We start from the raw sequence: 27,197 nt of genomic DNA on the forward strand, positions 1-27,197 counted from the left end.
GAAATCAGGTATTTACGTTTTTTTCTAATGCTAAAATATCCAACATTGTAATTGCCCTATTTTTCCATTTTTATAAGTATAAAAGCAATGAATTTTAACACTGGTATTTAAATAATACAAAATATTATCCAAATTCATAACAGCACAGTGAAGTTTCTTTTGAAGACTATGTACTGGAAGCATTTAGAACTTACCAATATATACTGGGATAAATCATTTCAATAAAGTTTATCAAATATTCTGTAAACTTGGACTTTTTGAAAAAGCACATAATCCCTTTAGTTCCTAAGTTCTAAAATTCATTCCTTACATCCTTCTTCAAGAAAAAGTTTATCAGTTTCCCTGAGTTATTCAGTCCTACCTGTTATGGACTGAATGTTTGTATCCACACCCGCTCCCCCACCCCAAATTCACATGTTGAAGCCCTAACCTCCAATGTGATGGTATTTGGAGATGGGGCCTTTGGAAGGTAATTAAGGCTAGATAGGGTCACAAGGTTGGTCCCCTTATGATGGCATTTGTGTTCTTATACAAAGTGACAGGAGACTCTCTCCATCATGTGAAGATACAGCAAAACTGCAGCTGTCTGCAAGCCAGGAAGGGAACCCTCACCAGGAACCAAACCATGATCTCGGACGTCCCAGCCTCTAGGAACGTAAGCAATAAATTTCTGTTATTTAAGCCACCCAGTCTATGGTATCTTGTTAGGACAATCTGACCTGACTAAATACCACCATATTAAGTTGAATCATATAAAATTAGTTATAATAGTTGAACACTTTTACTCATAAAAATAGTAATTTCCTAAGGCTCAACCTAATATCATCAGTACTAGGTCCTGTCTGTTCATAAAATTGAATTGAGTTGACAAATACGCAAAGAGCAAGGTCAGACAGGTGCGATGGCTCACGCCTATAATCCCAGCACTTTGGGAGGCCGAGGCAGGCGGATCACCTGAGGTGAGGAGTTCAAGACCAGCCTGGCCAACATGGTGAAACTCTGTCTCTACTAAAAATACAAAAATTAGGCAGGCATGGTGGTGCATGCCTGTAGTCCCAGCTACTCAGGAGGTTGAGGCAGGAGAATAACTTGAACCCAGGAGGTGAAGGTTGCAATGAGCTGAAATCGCGCCACTGCACTCCAGCCTGGGCAATAGAGTGAGACTCTGTCTCAAAAAAAAAAAGAAAGAAAAGAAAAGAGCAGGGTCCTGTGATACAGTACACTCTGAACCTGATGGGAACCAGTCCTTCTAATAAACTAGAGATGGCTTTTACAGTAAAGCAAAGACATCTCTTATCAATCACCTATATCCATGAATCAAAAGAGAAAACCAGGTCAGGCATGATGGCTCACACCTATAATCACAGCATTTTGGTAGGTTGAGGTGGGCAGATCACCTGAGGTCAGGAATTTGAGACTAGCCTGGCCAACATGGCAAAACCCCATCTCTAATAAAAATACAAAAATTAGCCGGGTGTGATGGCACACGCCTGTAATCCCAGGTACTCAGGAGGCTGAGGCAGGAGAATCGCTTGAACCCGGGAGGCAGAGGCTACAATGAACTGAGATCACCACTGTGCTCCAGCCTGGGGCAACAGAGCAAGACTCCTTCTCAAAAAAAAAAAAAAAAAAAGGCTGGGCTCAGAGGCTCACACCTGTAATCCCAACACTTTGGGAGGCCAAGGTGGGCGGATCACCTGAGGTCAGGAGTTCAAGACCAGCCTGGCCAACATGGCGAAACCCCGTCTCTACTAAAACTACAAAAATTAGGTGCATTGGCGGGTGTCCATAATTCCAGCTACTCAGGAGGCTGAGACAGGAGAATCGCTTGAGCCCAGGAGGCAGAGGTTGCAGTGAGCTGAGATCGCGCCACTGTACTTCCAGCCTAGGTGACAGGGTGAGACTCCGTCTCAAAAAAAAAAAAGAGAAAACCAGGGAAATGTGTAATGGGTTTGAGGAAACTTAAGGATAAAGGTTAAATAATTTAAAGTTTTCAGAGTTTTCCTAACTTAGGGGAATAAAGAAATTGACCTGGAATCTTTAATGTCGTTCTGCCTTCTGAGAATGGCTGTTGAGCTTCACATTCATGTACAGGAAGCCTCAATGCATATTCCCTTTGGTGAGTCAGGGAGACTCAGGTGCTTGAATTGTGAGCTGCTCCCCTGAGTTCAAGAGGACTTGAGTGCCAGGGACTGGCTGTGAGGCAACAGCGCCCTCACCATGTCCTCCAAAGCAGTCCAACTAAAAATGCTCAGCCTGGTGCTACCACTGCTCTTATAGGTACCAAATAGTGGGAGTAGCTTGAAAATTTGTGAGTCCAAAATTTCCAAACATTTTTTTCCTTCAACTTTAAGCTTTCCTGCATGGTCTGCAAAGGTTGAGGGCTTGTAGATCCCAACCCAGTCCCCCAGCTCCTGTGCTGTTCACAGACATACCAGATCCTCAAGGCCAGCCTCTTAGAAAGAATACCTGATGTTACAATTAAGTTGTGCTAGTACCCTTCATTGTTCTGAATGAGTCTTTCAATTCTCCTTTAGAAGCTAGTGCTAATTATGAATGTGTTTAATATACAAGCACGAAATTATGCTGTAAAAGTATAAAAGGGAAGGAAATAGAATTGTAAAGTGGGGTTTTCGGCATGGTGAAATGGGCTTTTTTTTCCCCTTTGATCATTTCTACTTAACAAAACATTTTAAAATATTTATCTAGTATTCAACTCTCAGAGGTAGAGAAATATAAACATTGAATTGAAGGATTTGTGTGGTCAAATCTAAAGCCCACCTAGTTCAAGAAACTGATGTCAGAGAAGGGACTGCCCAACATAACAGCATTTGTTTGTTCATTCAGTAAATAGTTTTTAGGTTCTATTATATTCCAGCTATTGTAGCAATCACAAAACTAGAAATCAAGTCCGGTATTTTGTTTCCCATTGCCCTTTTCCCTAAACCTAATGGTGCCTGTTTATCTCAGGTAGATATTTTGGGTATCTGTCTCCATAAGGTCACTAAAGTATTAGCCCAGCATTGTGATCACTGTGCATGGAAGATCCTAACCCTTGTCTCAGAAAAGCTTACTTGTTTACTTAAGTAAAAGCTTTGTACAGAAGTCTTAAGCTCTTTAAACCTCAGCTTCCACATCTATAAAAGGGGTATAACAGCACCTGCCCTAAGGATTAGAAGTGGTCAGGCCCACACAGCTCTGGTTAAGTACCAGGTATCCAGTGAGCTCTCCCTGCTGTACCTGCTCTTCCAAGAGCACAGTGCCATATGGGAAATGGAATTAATGCCATACTAAGGGGACTACAGAGCACAGAAAGGCCCCAAACCCAGCTAGGCAGGCCAGAGGACATCCTGGAGGAGGCCACAACTGAGCCAAACTTAACAGCAGGAATGCACTAAAACCTAAGATCCACCCACAGTAAACAGTTAACGAAATCCTCCTCTTTGGGAAAAAATGAATTTTCTAACATCATGGACTTGCTTTTGAAAACTTTTTATTCACAACTAGGATTATGCAAAAGCAACTCAACTTCAATTAAAACAAGTCATTTCATAATTGTTTTAAAACAAACTATTGAATACAATGAGTGCACATTTTAGGGCTTTATATCATCTTCTTCCTCTTCATGCTCTGCTTTCCTCTTTCTGGAAGGTTTACCTGAATAAATATGAGAGGTAAGACATAAAATTCCATATAAAATGTTTCTGGAAATTTTATCTAAAATGGTTCTGACCTGACAGTGAGGGAGCCAGCCCTTCACGTTAGAGCCCAGTTTCTCCACCCTTGGTAGCCAATGTGTGTCCCCACAGACACTGCCTAGATCAGGCAACTGAACCTAGGTTTCCCCTGGGCAGTGGTCAGGGCTGAAGGGACACTTACTTTTTTTTTTTTTTTTGAGACAGAGTTTTGCTCATTTCCCAGATTGGAGTGCAGTGGCGCGATCTCGGCTCACTGCAACCTCGGCTCACTGCAACCTCCATGTCCTGGGTTCGAGCAGTTCTCCTGCCTCAGCCTCCCAAATAGCTGGGATTCTAGGCATGCACCACCATGCCTGGCTAATTTTTGTATTTTTAGTAGAGATGGGTTTTCACCATGTTGGCCAGGCTGGTCTCAAACTCCTGACCTCAGGTGATCTGCCCGCCTCAGCCTCCCAAAGTGCTGGGATTACAGGCATGAACCACTGCACCCAGCCTACATAGCATTTATATTGTATTATAAGTAATCTAGAGAAAATTTTTTGTTTTCAGACAGGGTCTTGCTCTGTTGCCCATGCTGGAACACAGTGGCATGATTACGGCTCACTGCAGCCTCGACCTCCTAGGTTCCATTGATCCTCCTGCCTAAGCTTCCTAAGTAGCTGGGACTACCTGTGCTCAGCTAATTTTTTATTTTATTTTATTTTATTTTATTTTATTTTATTTTTGTTGTTGTTGTTGTTGTAGAGCTGGGGGTCTAATCTTGGTCTCAGGCTGGGCTCAACGATCCGCCCGCCTCAGCCTCCCAAAGTGCTGGGCTCCCAAAGCACCCAGCCTACAGATGATTTAAAGCAGAGCTTATATGCAAATATTAAACTATCTTATATAAGCAACTTGAGCACTTGTGGATTTTGGTATCCTCTGAGTCCTGGAACCAATCTACCATGGATACTGAGGGACAACTGTGTGTTGTGTAGAGAGAGGAAAAAATAAATGAAAACACAGTGACCAATGTTGTCACTGCAGTGTTTTTCCTGTCTGTATCTCCAGAACCTAGAACACAGCATGTGTTCAGAAAACATTGAATTAATTAATATGGCCAATGGGCAATACCATAGTGATTCTCTTATATAATTAATACTTAAGGCCAGGCACGGTGGCTCACGCCTGTAATCCCCACACTTTCGGAGGCCGAGACAGGCAGATCACTTGAGGCCCAGGAGTTTGAGACCAGCCTGGCCAACATGGCAAAACCCCATCTCTTCTAAAGATACAAAAAAAAAATTAGCCGGGCATGGCGGTGCATGCCTGTAATTTCAGTTACTCAAGTGGCTGAGGCACAAGAATTGCTTGAACCTGGGAGGTGGAGGTTGCAGTGAGCCAAGACTGTGCCACTGACTCTAGCCTGGGCAACATAGCAAGACTGTCTCAAAATAAAATAAATAAATAAAAGACATAAAATGTATTTGTACTTGTGATCTTATAAAAGGAAGAGAAAACAATTAAAGGAAAATATTTTTATAACAAATGAGATAACCCCTCAACTATTACATTGAAATAAAGACATCCAGTTTTAAGCCAGGCACCATAGCTCACGCCTGTAATCCCAGCACTTTGGGAGGCCAAGGTGGAAGGATTGCTAGAGGCCAGGAGTTTGAGACCAGCCTGAGCAACATAGTGAGACCCCTATCTCTACAAACCATTTTAAAAATTAGCCAAGCATGGTGGTGCATGCCTGTCGTTACAGCTACTCAGAAGGCTTTAGCAGGAGGATCACTTGAACCCATGAGATCGAGGCTGCAGTGAGCCATGATCATGCCACTGCATTCCAGCCTGGGCAACAGAGCAAGACCCTGTCTTAAAAATAAAATTAAAGGCTGGGTGTAGTGGTGTCTCATGCCTGTAATCCCAGTACTTTGGGAGGCTGAGGCGGGAGGATCACTTGAGGTCAGGAGTTTGAGACCAGCCTGGCCAACATGGTGAAACCCCATCGCTACTAAAAAATACCAAAATTAGCCAGCCTTGGTGGCAGGCACCTGTAATCCCAGCTACTTGGGAGGCTGAGGCAGGAGAATCACATGAACCTGGGAGGTGGAGGTTGCAGTGAGCCGAGATTGTGCCACTGTACTCCACCCTGGGTGACAGAGTGAGACTCCATCTCAAAAAAAATAAATAAATTTTAAAAGACACCCAGTTTCCCACAATGAACATGGTAGATCACCTCTTGCTCTACCCACATGAAGCAATTCGTAGTTCTGTAGCCGAGACTTGAAATCTCAGGCCCTGCACCTTTCTTTACAGGCCTTTCCATCTTCCTAGAGTGCCTAACCTGGCCTGTGTGCTTGCAAGCTTCTGCTCATTCTTCAATACCCAGCAGAGACTTCCTCCTCCATGCAGCCTTCCAAGACCCACCTGAGTACAGGTATCAGACCTTTGGGCCACTCCTAGTCCTACTGCTGCATTTATCTCACTGGATTTCAGTCAAGTGTGTAGACAGCTAATTTGTGCATGCCTGGTCTGTGAGCTCTGTTCCCAGCAGTTGGCTCCTGAGTACAGGGTAAACTCAGAATTGAATACATTTGGTCTTACTTCATCATTACTGAGTTTTTTTGCTCTCACTAATCTTTGAGTCTTATCTTCTGACCCCTCATCAGTGTCTGAGGAATAGATGCTGGCTTGTTCCTCTGAAAGCAAAGGAATTTTAGACATGGGATTCACCTTCAAAGATGGTTTATTTCTCAGTGTTTCTTCTGCCAAATATTGTTACTTCCTACTGTACATTTTTCCTGAAGGAGTCAACTTTCTTTAAAAGTTTCAGCGGGAAGGTAAATAGAACTTTCAGACATGCTGAAATGACTAGATTTGAGAGATTTTGTTCTCAGAGAGGTTATTTGATCACTTTTAAATACGCACACATCAATTTTAAGAACTGTGAAGCTTAAATATTGGGTCTTTAATTATACAAGCAGAGGAACTGCCTTATATACATTTTCCTCCACAAGGACATAAATTGTTTAACTGATTTTATTTGGAGGATGCCATGTTTTCCTTTTTCTTTTTCTTTCTTTGTTTTTTTGAGACAAAGTTTGCTCTTGTTGCCCAGGTTGGAGTGCACTGGTGCAATCTTGGCCCACTGCAACCTCCACCTCCTGGGTACAAGCGATTCTCCTGTCTCAGCCTCCCGAGTAGCTGGGTTTACAGGGGTCCACCACCATGCCTGGCTAATTTTTTTGTTTTTAGTAGAGACGGGGTTTCACCATGTTGGCCAGGCTGGTCTTGAGTTCCTGACCTCAGGTGATCCGCCTGCCTCGGCCTCCCAAAGTGCTGGGATTACAGGCGTGAGCCACTGTGCCCGGCCAGATGCCGTATTTTCACAGCTAATCTTTTCTGTGGGGGAGTAGCCCTAAGAAAAACAAAAAGGCCTTCGTACTTTTGTCCTCAGTAAATAGTAGGACAAGGACTAAGAGCTCGCCAGAGCAAAAGCAGGCACTGCCACCCTGAAATGATGAAATGTGACCTCCATACCTGACTCACCTTGGAGTTCACCTTGATAATAGTTTTTAATAGCAGCCAGGCTGATGGTGTCCTGGCCTTCCTCCTCCGCACTGTCACTGCCAGGGTCCTGGTAGGAGACACTTGGCCACTCCTGGTAGCGCTTCTCCCGCAGATGGATTCCCTGAGACTCCCGTTGAGTGGAAGCCCTCAAGCGTTCTTCTTTCTGTAAAAAAGCAAATAACCTCTTCAGCCTAAAACAGAAACTTGTGCCCTCTTGCATCTACTTTTACCATAAAGAACACATAATACCTAGTCCAGGATAACAGCTGTCCCATGTGTCTTTGGGGTACCATCTTCCCCATCACACCTCTGTTACTCCACGTGGATCCATTGGTTTGCAGGTGTGAAGGCAATGCAAGGGTGAAGAGGCAGAAGGGGCCAGGTGTGGTTCACGCCTGTAATCCCAGCACTCTGGGAGGCCAAGGCAGGCAGATCACTTGAGGTCAGGAGTTTGAGACCAGCCTGGGCAACATGGCAAAACCCCGTCTCCACCAAAAAATGCAAAAATTAGATGGAGGTGGTGGCGCATGCCTGTAGTCCTCAGCTACTTGGGCGGCTGAGGCAGGAGAATCACTTGAACTTGGGAGGCAGAGGTTGCAGTGAGCCAGGATCATGCCACTGTAGTCCAGCCTGGGCAACAGAGCGAGACTGCATCTCAAAAAGAAGCAGCAGAAGGGTGCCCTGACACTAACCGGCTCAATTGGCATTGGCACAGGCCTGTCCTCCAGAACCTTGCTGGTGTTCTGTTGGCACAGGCCTGTCCTCCAGAGCTATGCTGCTGTTTTGTGCTGCCACTTGGCCCAGAGAGAAGCATCCCACCCGAATTGACCTCCTGGAGCAGCAGAGGCTGCTTCTGTTCATCCCTGAGCCACAACCACCTGACCTGCCCAGGCTCCACCAAACTCCCATGGCTCCCAGATATTCCTGTCCTGACCCCTCAACCCAGAGCTCTCCATAGCTCCAGTGAGAGAATGGGGAGGCCTTACTAGGGGACAGTTCTTGAGCCACAAGGTAGACTTCATTTTTAAAAATCTGCCTGGCATTTCACACATTGGGGTTCACAATGTATGTTTGTGAAAGGTTACTTTTTTTAAATCATCAGTTTTCTAGATTTCAGAGTCCTTTGTTTGGTAGTCTCACCAGCAGCCATTGACATTACTGTGGTTAACTACACACGTAGAAGGTTAAACTGGTTCCCTAATAACTGCAAGAATTAAACAGCAGTGGCAATAAGAAATGGTGAATTAATGTTCTGGAAAACATAGGTCTTACTACCCCAAATGTCCCAGGATAAAGCTTAGCAAACATACCTTCTTCATCACTTCTGTGTGTTGGCCTTCAGGATCACGACCCGCCATTGGTAAGATTCTAATTTTCTGTGTCTTTGAACTTCTATTAGCAAGTGGCAGGGTCATCTTTCTGTATGTGGCACTGTCTCTAGAGTGAGGTCTGCCAGGAAGTGGACAAAAATGTCTCACTGGTTACTAAGAACATTTGGAGGCAAGCATACTGATAGCAAAAACACCCGGGGACGAGGACCTCACACTCAGCAGACAGAGGAGGCAGGATCACAGTTCTTCCTTCTCCAGCCTCCTGAGAAGCTCCTCCCTCTGCCCCACCTCCTGGGGAAAGCTGACTGGGCTAAAGTGGGAGTGCAGTGGAAGTGAGGAGAGGCAGGTGGCAATGTCAGTCTTTTACAAAGAATATCCCCGATTGCAGTCAGAGAGAGGAGAAGAGAAGGAATATGAAATCTGTTTCCAGAGAGAGATGCAGATGCCAGAAGGGACAATTAGAGAACTAACAATGAGTCTCTTCATCTGGAAAAAATTGGAAGTCAAAGCAAGGAGGCAGGTCACAGTAGCAGCAGGGGCCTTATAACAGCCCAGGGGGATAATACAGCTAGACCAGGAGTCCTGGGGCGGAAAGAAATGTCTTCCTGACTATAGGAAGGCAGCTTTTAATTACGTATATTAGAGGGGAGGAGAATGATCTTTAGGGAAGTCTCTGGAAGACAGAGCATGGCTATAGAGAGACGGGACGTCCAGAATGAGATGGTGCCAGGCAGTCAAATATTATCGCAGTGTGGAGCACAGGGGACAGTGAAAAAAAGCAAGCTCAGAATCACACGTCTTTTAGGATGCTATTCTAGGAGAGATGATTAAGAGACTGGATTGAGCACCACTCACCACTTGTGCCAGGTCTCTGTTTGATGTTCTGTGTGTTATTTGAATTCATTGATACAACATCCGTGTGCAGTAGATGTTGTTATTGCAATTTTATAGATAAGGAAGGTGGAAATTAGTGTGATTGCAACCCTTCCTCAAGATTACATAACCTCAGAGCTGTCCTTATTTATAGTCTATAAAAAGACCAACAGATTTACTGAATATGATTTACATACTATAACATCCATTCATTTAAGTATACAACTAAACAGTTTTACAACCATGACCCCTATCTGATTTTAGAAAACTTCCACGTCCCCCAAAAGAGCGCTTGTCTTTTAAGTACTCCACCTCTGGAGGAAACCCTACTCCTAATCAACAGTACTGTGTCCTTCAGAGGGAAGGCATGGAGAAGGGGCCACAACACTGAGCTTAGCTGGCCCCAGTATCTGACTGCTTAGGCACAGGCTGCAGCAGCCTCAGGCGAGTGGAGAGCCCAGCCTGCCGGGTCTGTTGCCGGCACACACCAACACCATTCTGATGATGGCCTAGCTTCCCAGGTCAATTTCACTCCAGGGAAAGGACCTGCTGAGCAGCAGAGCTGCAAGGACAAATCCTGCAGGCTTCTTACCAAGTATACTGATCAATGTGGATTAACATACCTACATTCTGGGCTATAATCACTCTCCTGGGAATTCTGATAGGATGAACTGGCTCCCTGACAAATAGCAGCTTGGAGTAAACTTGAAAAAGGTGTATGAGAACCAGACCATGGTCCAGGGGTGAGTTGTCCTATCTCTACTTTGTTGCTCCTTAAATGCAAGTAATCGTGTCGGTGTAATAGTTACCTAAAGGTAAGTTTGGATTTAAAGACGGCTTGTCCCTGTAGACCAGTGTCTTCTCTTATAAACAGGTGGTTGTAATTGCCCAGCAGCGGGGCTTTGTACACATCAAACACTTCATTGCCTAAATGCAGGGACATGCTGGAAATGAGAAATAGTTCAAATATTAGGGTGGATATTTAATGAGTCCTATGGCTTCCATTCTGCCCTGTGAGCTTTGCTTAAAATAGTGTGGAACTGCTAGATCCTGTCCTCATACTGAATTCATAGGAAAAGCAGAAAAGATGCTGTAAATAACCTGTCTCCTTCCAGAGTAAAAAGTGGTAAAAATCTATCCTCTTTTTAACTTGAAATATAATTGTTTTATAATTTTATAAATTTCTACCACTTCATTAGCAAAGCAGAAACAAGTTTTCAAGAATATCAATTTGTCATGTCTGATATCTCACCAATGGGAGCTACCTTTAGTCTTTCACATCAGTAAGGTAGACACAATGGCTTTTGTCACATCTTCAGTTCATTTCTGAAGTCTCCACCAGCACAGCTATAAGACCTCCACCCTATTTACTTCTCTCAGGTTTCCTAGGTAATTCCAGAGACCTAGATTTTTGTAAATCCTTTAGTGAAAATGACCCCAGGCTGGGCGCAGTGGCTCACTCCTGTAATCCCAGCACTTTGGGAGCCCGAGGAAGGCGGATCACCTGAAGTTAGGAGTTTGAGACCAGCATAGCCAACATGGTGAAACCCCGTCTCTACTGAAAATACAAAAATTAGTTGGGCGTGGTGGCACATGCCTGTAATCCCAGCTACTCATGAGGCTGGGGCAGAATAATTGCTTGAGCCCAGGAGACGGAGGTTGCAGTGAGCCAAGATTGCACCACTGCACTCTAGCACTCCAGCCTGACAGAGCAAGAGTCTGTCTCAAAAAAAAAAAAAGAAGAAAAGAAAATGACCCCAAAAGAAGTTTCTACAAAGAAAACCTCACTCATCCCAGGCCTCCCTCTTGGTATGTCAGTATTTTTCAGGCATTTTATGCTCACCTTCTGTCTGACCACTTGACCATCCGAGCATTGCTTTCTTTAATTTTATTTCCTTCTTTATCCCGGCGTATCCTCCATCTTATAGTATTTTCTACCTGGTTAAAAACCCAGAGGCATTGGTTAGTTAAACCAGTTTAGCTAACTAAATGTTCTTCTTTCTTCAAGTGATTTATAATCATGTGTAAAGACTTGATAGGTAATGATAGAAGAAGCTTACAAAAACTAACTGATTCAGCAAAACTGAAACCTACCTGCTACAAATACCTAGAGATGTTGGTTAAACTAACCAGACATTTTCTTTAAATCTTTTCTGAGCTCCAGTTCATAGCAGTGGAAGCAGGAGCTAAGTAGGAAGCAGGCCAGATGTGTTATCAAACAAAACACATGAAGAACTCCAAAGGAGAGAGCATGAGGCTTAGGGTCCACATGAGGCAGAGAGTCTAAAATGAGACCTCTGCCTATGGCAGGGCCACTTGAAGATGAACCCAATGAAAGAAGGGCTAAAAAGTGCCCCCATTCACCTAGTGAGACAGGGAAGCTCTGGGCATGAAATTACAATTTTTTAAAAAGAATAAACAACTAATTAACAAAAAATTAAAACATCAGATCGGTGCTTTGCCCCGTTTTTGAGTCTAAATTTATTCTACCCATATGGTGAACTCCAAGTCACAAAAGTAACAACAACAACAACAATTTCCCCTGCCCAATGATACCACTGGGGCCCCTGGTAGAAACTCTTAGGAAATCCTGTAGCCAGGTGTGGTGGTGTGCACCTGTAGTCCCAGCTACTCAGGAGGCTGAGGTGGGAAGATCACTGGAGCCCAGGAGTTTGAGACCATGCTGGGCAAAACAGCGAGGCCCATCTCAAAAACAAAAACAAAACAAAAAACACAAAAGTTTTAAATTTTAAAAAAATAATTGTTTTAAAGGAAACCCCCTTAAGGAAGAACAACACGCCTGTGAAAGCAGTTGGTAGTGCTTTGCCGTCCCAGGCCTTCAAGAGGGAACCACCTAATGACAAGGTCTCTTTTGTGCATAGTTTGAATATCCATGAAGAATGGAGACATTTCTGTTGTGGGAAATTGCCAGGATCCACCCACTGTAAAATGTGGAGGCAATTCCATATACCTTATTATTATTTATCCTGAAGGAAGTAGCTAACAATTTGCAAAAAATTTTATCTTTACTTATGTCAAAAAAAGCATAACTGCAACCAAAAGAAGAAAGCGACAATTCTACAGGGATAAAAAAGGGCACATACCTCCTCCCGTAAAAATATTCTGAAAAGGTGTTTAATTCCTAGGTCTAAAGAGCTATTGAACAAGAATCATAAGAGGATTTCGCAAGCTCAAGTCTCAAGTTGTCATCCCTGCTTTACTTTATAAAAGGAAAAACGTAAAAAAGGAATAAAGTGTAGGATAGTACCTTTAATTTTAACCTGATTCTGTCTTCCTCGTCAAGCACTTTCTCATCTTCAAATTCATCTTCATAAAACTGAGGATCAAAAGGTCTAAAAATTGTGTTTTTAACATCATGTTAGCCATATTTAGTAAGGAATATGATTAATATTATATTTAATCATCCCTAGAATGTGCCTTCATGTGTTTCCAAAAATCACAGTAGACAACTTCATGTAAACCTTCAAAGAAGTATGCAAATTACCATGCTTTCTGAAATTTGTCTCTAAAACATATTGCCTGAAATGAAATTCAAATGCAACTAACAATTCAAAATGTTATTTGATGAAATATGTCTTCCAAAGTATAGGCAACAGGTCTTACTGTCTTCCCTTATTTTTTAAGAAAATGTGTTAAGCATAAGAGCTTGCATGCGTGTACCTTAGTGAATCATACCCACTGACACTATTTTGTAGTACAAAATAATTGTCTTTTCTAGATTCGCAATGGATTTTGCATTAAACATTTGTAATGTTTTTTTTTTTTAGACAGAGTCTCACTCTGTTACCCAGGCTGGAGTGCAGTGGCAGAACCTCGGCTCACTGCCACCTCCATCTGCTGGATTTAAGAGGTTCTTAGGCCTCAGCCTCCCAAGTAGTTGGGATTACAGGCGTGCGCCACCACGCCTGGCTAATTTTTGTATTTTTAGTAGAGACAGGGTTTCACCATTTTGCCCAGGCTGGTCTCAAACTTCTGACCTCAAGTGATCTGCCCGCCTCAGCCTCCCAAAGTGGTGGGATTACAGGCATGAGCCACCGCACCTGGCCAGAACATTTGTGATTTCTCTAGCAGACTTTCTCACTCTTGTTTTCTGATTTGTCAGCTTTATACTAGTGAAAAACACCTTCATCCATTGTGATCTGTTTATGTAAAAGAAAGTGCCAAAATGCTAGAAAAATTATTAGCATTAAAATTCTCTCTCACCAGTGATTCATTTTTCTACCACAGCACATCCTAGATTTATATTTTTCAAAGTTATATGAGAAATTTCCCATCTTTGTGATTAGTCAACTCATGACAAATAAGAAAAAATATTTATTCTACGCATTTTTTTTAATATCTTGAAAATTTTAATCAGTCCTCTTACTTGGGTTCTATACTGAGAAACTTGGGTAGTTTGACAAAATACAATTCATTTCCTAAATCAGAGTTGATACTGGGAATTTCTTCTTCTATTATGGTTTCAGAAATTGGCTCTTCCTCCTGCTGGTCCTGAGGCACTCCATGTTCATCCTAAGAAAGGTATCAGAATGTGAGAGATTGAAGACATTAGAAATGTGCTAGCTTTACTCATCCTGCACTAGGCAGATGCAGGTTTGACGGGAAGTAAATTTTTTTTTTGATATGGAGTTTTCACTCTGTCACCCAGGCTGGAGTGCAGTGGCATGATCTCAGCTCGCTGCAACCTCCATCTCCTGGGTTCAAACCATTCTCCTGCCTCAGCCTCCTGAGTAGCTGGGATTACAGGCCCGTGCCACCAAGCCTGGCTAATTTCTGTATTTTTAGTAGAGACGGGGTTTCACCATGTTAGTCAAGCTGGTCTCAAACTCCTGACCTCAGGTGATGTGCCCACCTTGGCCTCCCAAAGTGCTGGGATTATAGGCGTGAGCCACCACCCCTGGTCGGGAAGTAAATTTACACTCCACTTTAGGGATAAAACAGTCAGCAACTCTTCCAAGCTTCTCCCTAAAACCTCACCTCATGCCTACAAAAAAGCAAAACAGGCTGGGCGCGGATTACTGGCTCACACCTGTAATCTTAGAGACTTCGTCTCAAAAAAAAAAAAAAAAAAAAAGGAAGACAAAACAAAACAAAACACAGGAAAACAAGATCTGTTAGCCAACATTAGTAGAAAAAAGTATCTATTTTATTGACTTTTTTTGCATAATATATTCAGCAACAGAAGTATGAAATTATTCACCCCATCAATACTAGACAACTATTAAAATCAGAGAATATCAGCATAGTCATGCTTCTTGTCATAGGCTTGAATAAGAAAAAACTTTAAATCAGAGGTTTTTATATTATATATTAATTATATTTTTATATTATTTTATATTAGTCTAGCCCCTGAAGTTTGGCATCACCCTTATTCTGGGTAGTTCCTTCTGTGCCTTCTTATATCCAGAAATTCCCAGTATAGCTAAGAAAGTCACCTATTCATCAGATGTTCAGCTATCCACGTCCTCTCTCAACATGAGAAAGACAGACTCATCAGCCTCTGAAGCTTTCTTTTTTAGCGTTGAATAATGGGATTGGTTGATATTGGTGATCGTACTTACAATCAGCTGTCCTGGAATAGGTGGTTGATTGCCCTCATCACTCTCAGAAGAAACATCGTCTATATCTCCAAACAGATCCATGGTCCCACTAGGATCTTCGGTGTTGGGGGGAAATGCACAGTATTAATTTTTCCAACTAAAGTTCTTTACACAGTTAGTTCTTGGTCCACCACTTCAACATAGTCCAAAGATTCATAAGCCAAATCTCCACTAAACCAACCTCAAACTGGCTCCCTAAGCCAGGTTCTCAGAAGCTTAACTAACTAGCGTGTCTTTGGAGAAAGGAGGAGGCAGAGTTGGTGGGTGAAAGGTAATCACTGTGGCAGCCAGCTTTCAAGGTTCCTGCCCATCCTAGTGATTCCTGCCTCTGGTTTCCATGCCCTTGTGTGGTCTCCTCCAACACTGTGTCATGATTGATCTATGTGATCAACAGAATACAACCTCTATTCGAGATGAGGCTATGAAAGACACTGGCTTTTCTGTCTTGCTCTTTCTGTCTTAGGTCACTTGCTCTGGGGAAAGCCACCTGCCATGCCGTGAGGACATTCAAACTGCCTATGGAGAGGTCCACATAGTGAAAAACTAAGGCCCCTGCCAAAACCCATGTGAGCCATCTTGGAAACAGATCCTTCAGCCCTAGGCAAGCCCTTAGATAATGTAGTGCCAGCCAACATCTTGACAGCAGCCTGCAAGAGACTCTGAGTTAGAAACAACCAGCGAAGCCATTCCTGAATTCCTAATCCGCAGAATCAGCATGATAATAGTAAATGCTTATTGTAAGTGCTGAGTTTGAGAGTGATTTGTTTTTATGGTTTTTTTTTTTTCTTTTTTTCTTTTTTTTTTTTTTTGAGACAGGGTCTCACTCCGTCAACCAGGCTAGAGTACAATGGTGCGATCTCGGCTCACTGCAACCTCTGCCTCCCAGGTTCAAGCAATTCTTCTGCCTCAGCCTCCCGAGTAGCTGGGACTATAGACACACACCACCATGCCCGGCTAATTTTTGAATTTTTAGTAGAGACAGGGTTTCACCATGTTGGTCAGGCTGATCTGAAACTACTGTCTTCAAGTGATCCACCCGCCATGGCCTCCCAAAGTGCTGGGATTACAGGTTTGAGCCACTGTGCCCAACCAGTTCTTTAGAGAAGTTTTACTAGTGTTTACCCTTTAAAAAGCTTAAGGTTCTATAAAAATGTTACGAACCTTTCCTAAATTCCTGGCTTTTAAAAGTGATGCATCCATAAGTGAGCCTAAGTACACAAACTTGTGGCATCAGGAGCCAGGGCCAAAATGTGTGCATTACTAGAACATGAAAAGCACCATTGCTTAGGGCTATCTTCCTAGTTACAATGTCTGAGTCATGGCCAGATGTGGTGGCTCATGCCTGTAATCCCAGCACTCTGGGAGGCTGAGGTGGGTGGATCACCTGAGGTCAGGAGTTGAGACCAGGCTGGTCAACATGGCGAAACCCTATCTTTACCAAACTTACAAAAATCAGGCAGGCGTAGTGGCACATGCCTGTAATCCCAGCTACTCAGGAGGCTGAGGCATAAGAATTGCTTGAACCCAGGAGGTGGAGGTTGCAGTGAGCCAAGATGCAGAGCGAGACTCCGTCTCAAAAAAAAAAAAAAAAAATTGCAAGTCAGTAAGTTAGTGAATAGCTAGATGCATAATTTGTACAATTTTATAAAGTTTAAGAAAAAGACATTTGCAATGGAGTTATGCTGACTCTTTTCCCTTGTTTGAATCCCCCAAACTGTCACAAAGTATATTTGATGGTAGCTTTGATTGTGATTGTGGCTCTCTAACAAAGACATCTGTTAACCAACACCTGCCAGGGCTCCTGGCTGAAATATGTAGCAACAAAGAAGCAAAATTCTGAACCAAAACAGAAAGAGTGCTTAACAGCATTTGACAACAGTGCTGCTCAGGACCAGCCCAACACTGAATGTATCTGCACTGTGCAAGAATGTTCATAGAAGCCTATGTTGTCCATATTTATCCACAATTGTGTTGTATCTTTTTTAATTTTTTTTATTTTTTATTTTATTTTTTTTTTTTGAGATGGTGTCTCACTCTGTCGCCCAGGCTGGAGTGCAGTGGCACGATCTTGGCTCACTGCAAGCTCCACCTCCTGGGTTCAAGCAATTCTCCTGCCTCAGCCTCCATAGCAGCTGGGATTACAGGCACCTGCCACCACACCCAGCTAATTTTTGTGTTTTTAGTAGAGACGGGGTTTCACCATGTTGACCAGGCTGGTCCTGAACTGCTGACCTCAAGTAATCCACCTTCCTCGGCCTCCCAAAGTGCTGGGATTACAGGTGTGAGCCACCACACCCAGCCTAATTTGTGTCAAATCTTAAATCATTTGGCAAAGTACACATGAGCACATAGTATTTCATTCAGTTGGAGTTTCTTGGGTGTTTTCTTTAAGGTATTTGCAGTTGCTGCCCCTTTCTTGAACTCTGAGTACTAGAATCTTTTTAATTCTCAATATGAGTGGAGCTTTTTAGCTATAAATTAAATGGGAACTTGGCCTGCATAGCCACTGTGTATGGCCCAGAGCTGAGCAGACAGCCATAGTCATTTTATTATTTGCATATTGGGGACTAAACAAATGAGTAAATAAATTGAGGATATTTGAAACCAGGCTTTTTGCTTTTGGAGAAGGGGACAGAAGAGGCAATTCAGTAGGAGTCTGTATTAAGGGAGTCTGAGCCACCTAAACAAGAAACCTTCTCATGCCTTCTGGACCTCATTGGGCCGAGACAATAGATTGGTAAAAGACTGCCATACATATGCCCAATCTTACGGCTTCCTGGGACAGAAAATGCCCAGTTCATTCTGAGAAGCTCAGCCTGTGTAGTTACTTGATGTTCCATGATTAAGTGTTAAAAGGGCCTGTCTAGGCCGGGTGCGGTGGCTCTCGCCTGTAATCCCAGCACTTTGGGAGGCCGAGGCGGGTGGATCACAAGGTCAGGAGATTGAGACCATCCTGGCTAACATGGTGAAACCCTGTGTCTACTAAGAAAGTACAAAAAAATTAGCTGGGCGTGGTGGCAGGTGCCTGTAGTCCCAGCTACTCGGCAGGCTGAGGCAGAAGAATGGCGTGAACTCGGGAGGCAGAGCTTGCAGTGAGCCGAGATCGCACCACTGCACTCCAGCCTGGGGGATAGAGCAAGACTCCGTCTCAAAAAAAAAAAAAAAAAAAGGGACTGTCTACAAAAGAGGACATGGATATGTTTCAAATCCCTAGAGACCTGTACTCAGTTCTCTTGCTGATTCTAACCGCAGGGTTCAGACAGCAGTGATATTTGCCACAAACACACTGAGCATTATCAGATATGCTGGGTTATTAGGCCAAAGTGGAAGAGCAGTTTGCCCTGTAGCCTGGAATTACTGCAGAACAGTCTCTTATTCTGGTCCTCACTTAAAACAGGTAGCATCTCTGCCTTACTTGGCAAAAGGTCAAAGTAGCATAATGAAATAAAGTGTACGTTGGCTCCTAAATCCAGAAGGATCCACCAAACATTCTTTTGCACTGGTAGGTGGTTTAAGGTACAGCACCTTATCCTTCATTTTGGAGGGGCTATCCAGACATGCTCCAGACCATTAGTCCCCCAGAAACTTCACTGAGGTGGCATGCCCCTAAATTTTGATGGGGATTATCTCCCACTCTCTGGTTTGCACGCTGATTACTAAGGCATCTAAAGTACAGTTATTTCCTACTCATCAGATCAGATACCATCAGCATAATGTCATCGATGCAGTGGACCAGTGTGACATGGGGAACATAAAGATGGTCACGATTTTTGCAGACTCCATATGCAAAGTATTATAGGTAAGTCCATGTAGCTGTGAGGCAAGACTGTTGCCTCAGACCAAAGGGGCTTCATTGGTCTAATAAGGGGTACCATTGGTCTAATGAGGGGTGCCATTGGTCTAAAAAGTAAAAGCAAACTGTTTCTATTTGTCATTACATATTAATATGGAGGGGAAAAAAGCATTTGCCCAGGCTGGTCTTGAACTCCTGACCTCAGGTGATCCACCCACCTCGGCCTCCCAAAGTGCTGGGATTATAGGCGTGAGCCACCACACCTGGCCCTGCCTACAGCTTTTGAAGGATACATGTCCTCCTCTGCTTAATATATTTCTCACAATCCTAGTGACCCAGCCTGGGTGAGAGTGAGACTGTCTCAAAAAAAAAAAAAAAAAAAAAAAAAAGCAGCTGCTAGTATAGTCATTATTTGATTCGGTGTAAGATAACCAGTCATTTCCAAGATCAATCTGCCAGTAGGCCATACAGGTGAGCTAAATTAGGGATGTGGCCGGGTGCGGCGGCTCGTGCCTGTAATCCCAGCACTTTGGGAGGCTGAGGCAGGCAAATCACCTGAGGTCAGGAGTTCTAGAGCAGCTTGGCCAACGTGGTGAAACCCTCCCTCTACTAAAAATATAAAAAAACTAGCCAGGCATGGTAGCCTGTGTCTGTAATCCCAGCTACTTGGGAAGCTGAGCCAGGAGAATCACTTGAACCTGGGAGGCGGAAGTTGCAGTGGGCTGAGGTCGCACCACTGCACTCCAGGCTGGGCGATGGAGTGAGACTCCGTCTCAAAAATAAGTAAATAAGGAGCGAGACTCTGTCTCAGAAATAAAGAAATAAAATAATGAATAAATAAATGGGGGATATAAGAGGTCTCATCACCTCTGCTTCTTTCAAGTCTTTGATGGTATCATTCATCTTTGCAATTCCCCCAAGCATGCAGTGTTGTTTTTGCTTTATTATCCTGGTGAGAAAAATAAGTTCCAGGGGCTTCCACTTGGTCCTTTCTACTTTAATGGTGCTTCATGGATCAGAAGACAATGTGGGGAATCTGTCAGTTGACAAAATATATCTACTCCAATCATATATTTAAGAACTGGGGAAACCACCACAAGGTGGGTCAGTACATCTGGAGGGCAAACTGTGAGTTGAACTTGGGCTAAAACTCCATCTATCACCTGACCACTGTCAGTCTCCACTTTGTATTTAGTGGAGTGTTTTAGGTTCTAGGAGTGAGCATCAACTGAGCCAGCATCTAGTAATCCCCCAATTCTGGGTATTTCCTTTCCCCAGTTTGTAGTCTACTCTAGTAAATGAGATAATCTGACTCATTGTGATACCAATGGACACCATGGGCTACCAGCATCCCCCTTCTCATTGGTGGGGAGCTCAGAACTGCACTCAAACCCACACCAACCCCTAAACTCCATCTCTGAGGATTCCTTTCCTTGACCACCTAGTCAGGTTCTAGTCAGGAAACAGAAAACACACCAGTTATCTGTACAGATAGAATATTTTAAAGTTCAATTCGGTTTAAAGTTGTGGACTAGGTTATTGAAAGTATAAAAAGAGGAACTCTAAGAGTTCACAGAGATAGCATATGCAAAGAACAGCTTCCACCTGTGGGGCTGAGGGAACATAGGGACGAGGGGGGATTATAAAAACTTAAACACTTACATAGAGGGCCCCCTGGAGCTTAACTCATACCTGAGGAAAAGCTGCTGCCCAGCTGGTCCGGATGTCTCTCAGGGGAGAAAATGAAGCTGGGTCTCCAAGTGCCGGCAAAACTGCAAACTGGACTCTGCGGCTGCAGAAAGGCTCTGCCTCTGCTGAGGTGAAGAAGTGTTGGTGGGTCCTCTCACAGAAAATGCAAGTCAACAGGAAGCCCCCCAGAAAGTTCATAAGCAAACAGGAAGGAGCAATCCCTTCTTAGTTCTCCAGGCTTCCAGTCTTCCTTTGGCGCCCCCTAACAGGGGGCAGCTGGTGAAGCTCAAATCTGGTTTGTGGAATCCTGGCCCCAGCACCACCATGCCAGGTACAGAAGAGTAGGTTTGGAGACGAGACAAGAGCTTAACAACTGACACAGGTGTCTACTGGTAAAATGTTTAACACAAGCACACAAAATTGTGTTGCCTTGGAGAGACTGGAGTCAGAATGAAGGCTCTTAAAAACCAGGTAGAGGAGTTTCCATTTGATTAGCCAGGAAATAGCTGGCACTGAAGATTTCTGAGTTAGGAAAGTGACATGATGATGACTTAGGCCTCCCCTCTCTTGATGTCACTTTTCTTTCTCTATAACCAGGCTTCAGGGTAAGCCTCCCACAACTACCACTCCCAGTTTGGACTAATAGCACCAGGAAGAAAGAAGAGTAAAAGTAGAGGCTGTCAGTAAGGACAAGATTAGTGTATGCAGAAGAGCTCCACAGAGAAGGCAAATATGTGTGTGGTGGATTTCAAACGTACCTGCAAATCCTTTGCCATTCTTCCCATCAAGAGGAATCAAATTCCCGTCCCTTTGTATTTTTTGTTTTTTAAGACAGAGTCTCACTCTTGTCGTCCAGGCTGGAGTGCAGTGGCAGGATCTCAGCTCACTGCAACCTCCGCCTCCCAGATTCAAACAATTCTCCTGCCTCAGCCTCCCAAGTAGCTAGGATTACAGCCACGCGCCACCATGCCCGGCTAATTTTGTATTTTTAGTAGAGACAGGGTTTCACCGTGTTAGCCAGGATGGTCTCGATCTCCTGACCTCAGGTGATGTCCACCTTGGCATCCCAAAGTGCTAGGATTACAGGCATGAGCCGCTGCGCCCGGCCCAGATCCCATCTTTATTTAAAATTTTGACATTTTGTTCATTATGGATTTTTTTACATTAATTTTGAATACAATATTTTAAAAATTATATTACAACAATATTTATCATCATTATCATTGTGGATCGAATAGTGACCTACCCCCCCACCCCCCGCCGAATCCATGTCTACCCACAACTTCAGTATGTGACCTTATTTGGAAACAGAGAATTTTGCACATGTAATTAGTTAAGATGATATCACACCAGATTAGAGTTGGCCCTAAATCCAATGAATGGTGTCCTTACGAACAGAGGGAGATCTGGAGATACTGAGACCCGGAACAGAGACACAAGGAAGGTCAGGTGAAGACAGAGGCAGAGACTGAAGTCATACTGTCAAAAGCCACAGATTACCAGGAACTACCAGAAACTGAGAGGCAAGGAAGGATCCCTGCCAAGAATCTTCAGAGGCAGCATGGCCCTCCCACACCTTGATTTTGGACTCCAAGTCTCCAGAATTGTGAGAGAATCTCAGCCTGGCCCAGAAGGCTTCTTTGTAGGGAATGAGAGGAAGTGGGTTGAGAGAGCAGCAGAAATTCACTGAGACCTAAGACTTTGTTTAAAGCATTAACAAAATCAGTTTGCTTTGGGAAAAGTAGATTTTTTTTTTTTTTTTTGAGACAGAGTCTTGCTGTATCGCCAGGCTGGAGTGCAGTGGCACGATCTCGGCTAACTGCAACCTCTGCTTCCCAGGTTCAACCAATTCCCCCGCCTCAGCCTCCCGAGTAGCTGCGACTACAGGCACCCGCCACCACGACCTTGTGATCCACCCGCCTCGGCCTCCCAAAGTGCTGGGATTACAGGCATGAGCCACCGCGCCTGGCCGGAAAAGTAGATTTCTTAAACATAGAGACTTGCTTTTAAATTGTTTTATTACAATTAAAATTACACAAAAGCAAATCGATTCATTTCAATCAAAATAACTCATGTTTACATATTTATAACTGTACAATAAAATATATAAAATGTTTTCATATTTCATACTTCAATCATCATCTTCTTCCTCTTCATCGCTGATCACATACTTCTTATGCTTTTTATTTGCTTTATCATCATCTTCTGCTTTTCTCTTTCCGGAAGGTTCACCTTCCTAAACAGATACAATTTTTACAAATCTACAAGTCAATAAAGAACATTTTTAGGATGGTTTATCAAAAGTAGCTATGAGCTGAATGACCCTCTGACAACTCAAAAGTAACGGTTCCTGCAGATTGTGAAGGAGATTGTGAGGTGTCAGCAACTGTGAACTAATCTCTCACAGGGAAACCTCTGAACACAGAGTAGGATGTGCAGGAAACTGGAGACAGGATTTGCCACAGAAGGGGCGGGGCTCTCCCGAGGAAGTTCTGCCTGTCTAACCACTGGTCCTGTCAGGATATTTTTACCATGATCAGGTAATTTCTCAAATTTTTTTTCTCTGCCTCCTCAGCATTTCACTTCTTTTCATTATCTAAAATTCAGTATTTTAAAGACTGTTGATTTGGTTTTTTTGGAACAATTTGTTTCAATGCATTAAAAACATCATAAAGGTTTTTAAGAAAATATTTGATGACATTAAAGGGCATCTATAAACAAGTTTCCTCTGTTTGTTTAAAATCATTCTGTACAAACGTTCTAACAGAAACAAATAATTTAGGAAGTTATCTAAAAAACATTTTTTACAGATAGATAGAATTTGAACATGTCAGTATCTAAATATCAAATACTGATTAAAACAAACTGACACTAAATGGGATGGGCCGGGCATGATGGCTCATGCCTGTAATCCCAGCACTTTGGGAGGCCAAAGGGGGTGGATCACCTGAGGTCAGGAGTTTGAGACCAGACTGGCCAACATGGCAAAACTCCATCTCTACTAAAAATACAAAAATTAGCCAGGTGTGGTGGCGCACGCCTGTAATCCCAGCTACTCGAGAGACTGAGGCAGGAGAATCACTTGAACCCGGGAGGCGAAGGTTGCAGTAAGCTGAGATCGCACCACTATACTCTGGCCTGGGCAACAGAGCAAGCAAGACTCCGTCTCAAAAATAAATAAATAAATAAAAATTAAAAATTAAATGGGATGAACAAATGGTTTGAAGGTTGAAGTTAGGGAAAGCCAGACATCTTGCTGCTGTGACCACAGGCTGCTAGATGGAGAATGCAACCTGGTATGCCCACTTTTTTCTGATGGTTCTCATGGCTGGCCCTCTGACAGACAAGATAGCATCTCACACTTGTTTCCTGCCTTATTATCCCAAATACATTCCCACAGACCTGAAAGGCCACAGAATTCAAAGGGGGGAAGTTATGAATCCACAGTAAGGGATTTAGAGAAGTCCTCCTCCTCCATTTACTTCCCAGCTGACAGCAGTGAAATACCTAAACAGCAATATTGAAAGATGGACCCTGCCCCCAAGAAGGGACAAGAGCCCCTCCTTTCTACTCTGCAGGCTAGAGCAAACCCAAATACTCCCAGCCCCACAGGCAAAGAGCACATTCAATCACACTACTTGTCTTTTAATTTCCAAAGGAAAAATCTTAAAACATTTTAATGCAATCACTATTTTTTGGTAACCTTCCAAAAGTGAGCCTTGGTGTGTTTGTCTTTTCAGCTCTAAAATCCTTTAATGAGATGAAATTTGAATCACTAAAAGAACTAGCATGGTAATTCTAAAAGATGGTACAGCCTGTCCTAAAGGCCCCTGGACAGCAGCAGCCAGGAGATGGCCAGGGCTCTCCCAAAGAAGTCTCACTGGCACCAGTCCTAATCCATCCTCTGGAGTAAGAAGCTGTGAAATTCTGCTTTAGAAAGCCTGCCAAGGACCGGCCGGGCGCAATGGCTCACGCCTGTAATCCCAGCACTTTGGGAGGCCAAGGCGGGCAGATCACGAGGTCAGGAGTTTGAAACCAGCCTGACCAAGACGGTGAAACCCCGTCTCTACTAAAAATACAGAAAATTAGCCAGGCGTGGTGGCGCATGCCTGTAATCCCAGCTACTCAGGAGGCTGAGGCAGGAGAATCACTTGAACCCGGGAGGTGGAGGTTGCAGTGGGCAGAAATCACACCACTGCTCTCCAGCCTGGGCGACAGAGGGAGACTCCGTATCAAAAAAAAAAAAAAAAAGGTTGGGCGTGGTGGCTCACACCTGTAATCCCAGCACTTTGGGAGGCCGAGGTGGGCGGATCATGAGGTCAGGAGTTCAAGACCAGCCCAGCCAACATGGTGAAACCCCATCTCTACTAAAACTACAAAAAAATTAGCCAGGCGTGATGGTGGGCACCTGTAATCCCAGCTACTTGGGAGGCTGAGGCAAGGGAATTGCTTAAACCCGGGAGATGGAGGTTGCAGTGAGCTGAGACCACACCACCACACTCCAGCCTGGGCGACAGAGTGAGACTCCGTCTCAAAAAAAAAAAGGCCTGCCAAGGACTGACTTCTCTGGCAGCTACACATAAGCACAGAAAAACATAGCAAAGGGAATGGGTGCAGTGGCTCATACCTGTAAACCCAGGGCTTTGGGAGGCCAAAGTGGGAGGATCACTTGAGGCCAGGAGTTTGAGTGAGACCAACCTGGGCAACATGGTAAGACATTTTGTCTTTACCAAAAAAAAAATTATAATTGCTACAAAAAAAATTTTTAATAAAATAAATAATAAGGCCGTATGTGGTGGCTCGTGCCTATAATCCTAGCACTTTGGGAGGCTGAGGCGGGCAGATCACTTGAGGTCAGGAGTTAGAGACCTGCCTGGCCAACATGGTGAAACCCTGTCTCTACTAAAAATACAAAAATTAGCCAGGCATGGATTTGGAGGCTGAGGCAGGAGAATCACTTGAACCCAGGAGGCAGAGTTTGCAGTGAGCTGAGATCGCGGCGCTGCACTCCAGTCTGGGCAATAGAGCAAGACTCCATCTCAAACAAACAAACAAACAAACAAATAAATAAATAAATAAGCAAGCCAGCCAGCCATCACACAGAGCAAAGGTATATAGTTCCTCAGACTCCCAGGACTTAGAAAGGTGAGAGAATCCTTCAGGATGACTTCATTTTGTGAAATTACACATGTGGGATGCTGCCTTACTGAACATAACTGCAACAGATCCCAGTGTCATATATAAATGCAGTAAATGACAAAAATATTTTTATTAAGTCTAAAAGAAAGCTTGCTAATACAGTCATGAATGCAGGTCCCTGTAGATACAGAAAAAGACAGTCCACAGTTATGAAGATAAGGCAGGGTTGTCAAAGGGGAAATGGAGTCTCAAGAGGGAGAGCTGGAGAAAGAGAGACAGAGGGGAGGCTGCCTGACATCACATTCTGAGTAATCCTTCACAGAACGTACCTGTTTTGTCTAAGAAAGCTGAGGGTTGGCCTTGATACCTCTCCTTTCCACTGTCTCCCTGTTTCTTTCAGCTTGGGTCTTTCCCTTTTCCCAGACTCCTGGAGAACAGAGTACCAGCACACACTTTCTCCCCCTACCTATTTATCCAGATCTTTGAGGTAATTTAGATTTTGTAAAGTTTTAACTACTTAAAAAAATGAGGGAGAATAAAAAGCTCTCTTTTACATTTTTCTTCTTTTTGGTAACTTAGACTCTGTTGGAAAAGGGAAAATAGTATTTCTTGTTCAGCTACAACATATTGTGTTACTTTCAAATCTGTTGTTTTTAATACTGTAATGCAACATTTTTACAAGACAGCGAGTATAAACTCCATTGATCAGATGAGGAAATAGAGATATGAGATGACTGGCCCAAGGCCATACAAGTGGGAAAGGGTAGCACCAAAATCGATGCAGTTCACTCTGATATAGACTGGCCCTTGCCCCCATTTCAAGGCATGCTATGATGATAATGGTGTTCTCTGGACTGGGGACCTGGGGTCTGAAAACTCCCCTTAATCTCAGAGGCATACCTAGGCTCCCGGTGTTTGAGTGGGCTTTAGTGTGCAAAGCACAGAGAGGGACTTAGAACAGGAATGCTCCCATTCCTTATTCCATTGTAACCCATTACCAGGACTCAAACTAGGGTACCATGAAGAGGCAATGGCAGGGGTTGAGAGGTCCAGACGGAAGTAAAATTTTTGTTGTCAGGGAAGGAAAGGGAAGAGTGCAGGAAGACCTGAAAGAGAGTATTTGGGTAAGGTTGGTAGAGGATGGTTCCTGTAACAGCTAGGTGGCCATTCCCAAGAGGCATTTTTAAGTCAGGCAGTATAGGTTTGCAACTGCCCAGCCTAGAAGAAGGCTATCTGATGGATCACTTAAAAAAAAAAAAATCACTTCTGAGAATACTAGGAATAAACAAACAGAAATCCCATGACACTTCTCAATTTTCATTCACAGTTTCTACTTGCCAAGAAAAAAATAGCATCTGCTTAGATGAGGACTCACATTTGCCAACAGTTCAGCACTGTAAATGCATCATTAAGATGTTGCCTCATCTAATTTAAAACAAATACGTTGCAGAACAATGAAACAAATTTTGGCCAGGCGCGGTGGCTCATGCCTGTAATCCCA

At 43.6% G+C, this 27,197-nt stretch overlaps 2 protein-coding genes and 1 long non-coding RNA gene across 7 annotated transcripts in view; 1 reads left to right on the plus strand and 2 right to left on the minus strand.

The window, feature by feature from the left end:
• The first annotated feature begins 377 nt into the window (after positions 1–377).
• The window catches only part of LOC134729073 (uncharacterized), a 31,459-nt gene continuing 4,639 nt past the window's right edge, over positions 378–27,197 (plus strand). Inside the window, exons 1-4 of one of the 2 annotated variants that reach the window (XR_010109921.1) lie at positions 378–655; positions 5,997–6,117; positions 15,539–15,812; positions 18,770–18,874. This is a non-coding gene — a long non-coding RNA (uncharacterized LOC134729073). The other variant, XR_010109920.1, reaches the window with a different exon arrangement.
• LOC100982829 (RNA polymerase-associated protein LEO1-like) lies at positions 3,477–20,671 on the minus strand. The gene is made up of 9 exons (XM_008953169.5): positions 20,561–20,671; positions 15,037–15,131; positions 13,842–13,987; positions 12,723–12,807; positions 11,298–11,392; positions 10,264–10,398; positions 8,561–8,699; positions 7,230–7,413; positions 3,477–3,657 (listed from the first exon to the last, which is right to left on the minus strand). Exons 2-9 carry the CDS (start codon positions 15,115–15,117, stop codon positions 3,596–3,598), a joined length of 927 nt encoding a protein of 308 aa, XP_008951417.1. The 5' UTR covers positions 15,118–15,131; positions 20,561–20,671; the 3' UTR covers positions 3,477–3,595.
• The window catches only part of LEO1 (LEO1 homolog, Paf1/RNA polymerase II complex component), a 33,851-nt gene continuing 29,211 nt past the window's right edge, over positions 22,558–27,197 (minus strand). For 2 of the 4 annotated variants that reach the window (XM_034938760.2, XM_003827842.6), the window contains one exon: positions 22,558–22,793. In XM_034938760.2, the coding sequence (XP_034794651.1) occupies positions 22,689–22,793 (105 nt within the window). In that variant the 3' untranslated portion in view covers positions 22,558–22,688. Of the gene's footprint in view, positions 22,819–26,025; positions 26,124–27,197 lie in introns of all 4 variants that reach the window. The other 2 variants (XM_024925609.3, XM_008953170.5) reach the window with 2 other exon arrangements.

The sequence above is a fragment of the Pan paniscus genome, chromosome 16, assembly GCF_029289425.2.
Source record: "Pan paniscus chromosome 16, NHGRI_mPanPan1-v2.0_pri, whole genome shotgun sequence".
NCBI lineage: Eukaryota > Metazoa > Chordata > Mammalia > Primates > Hominidae > Pan > Pan paniscus.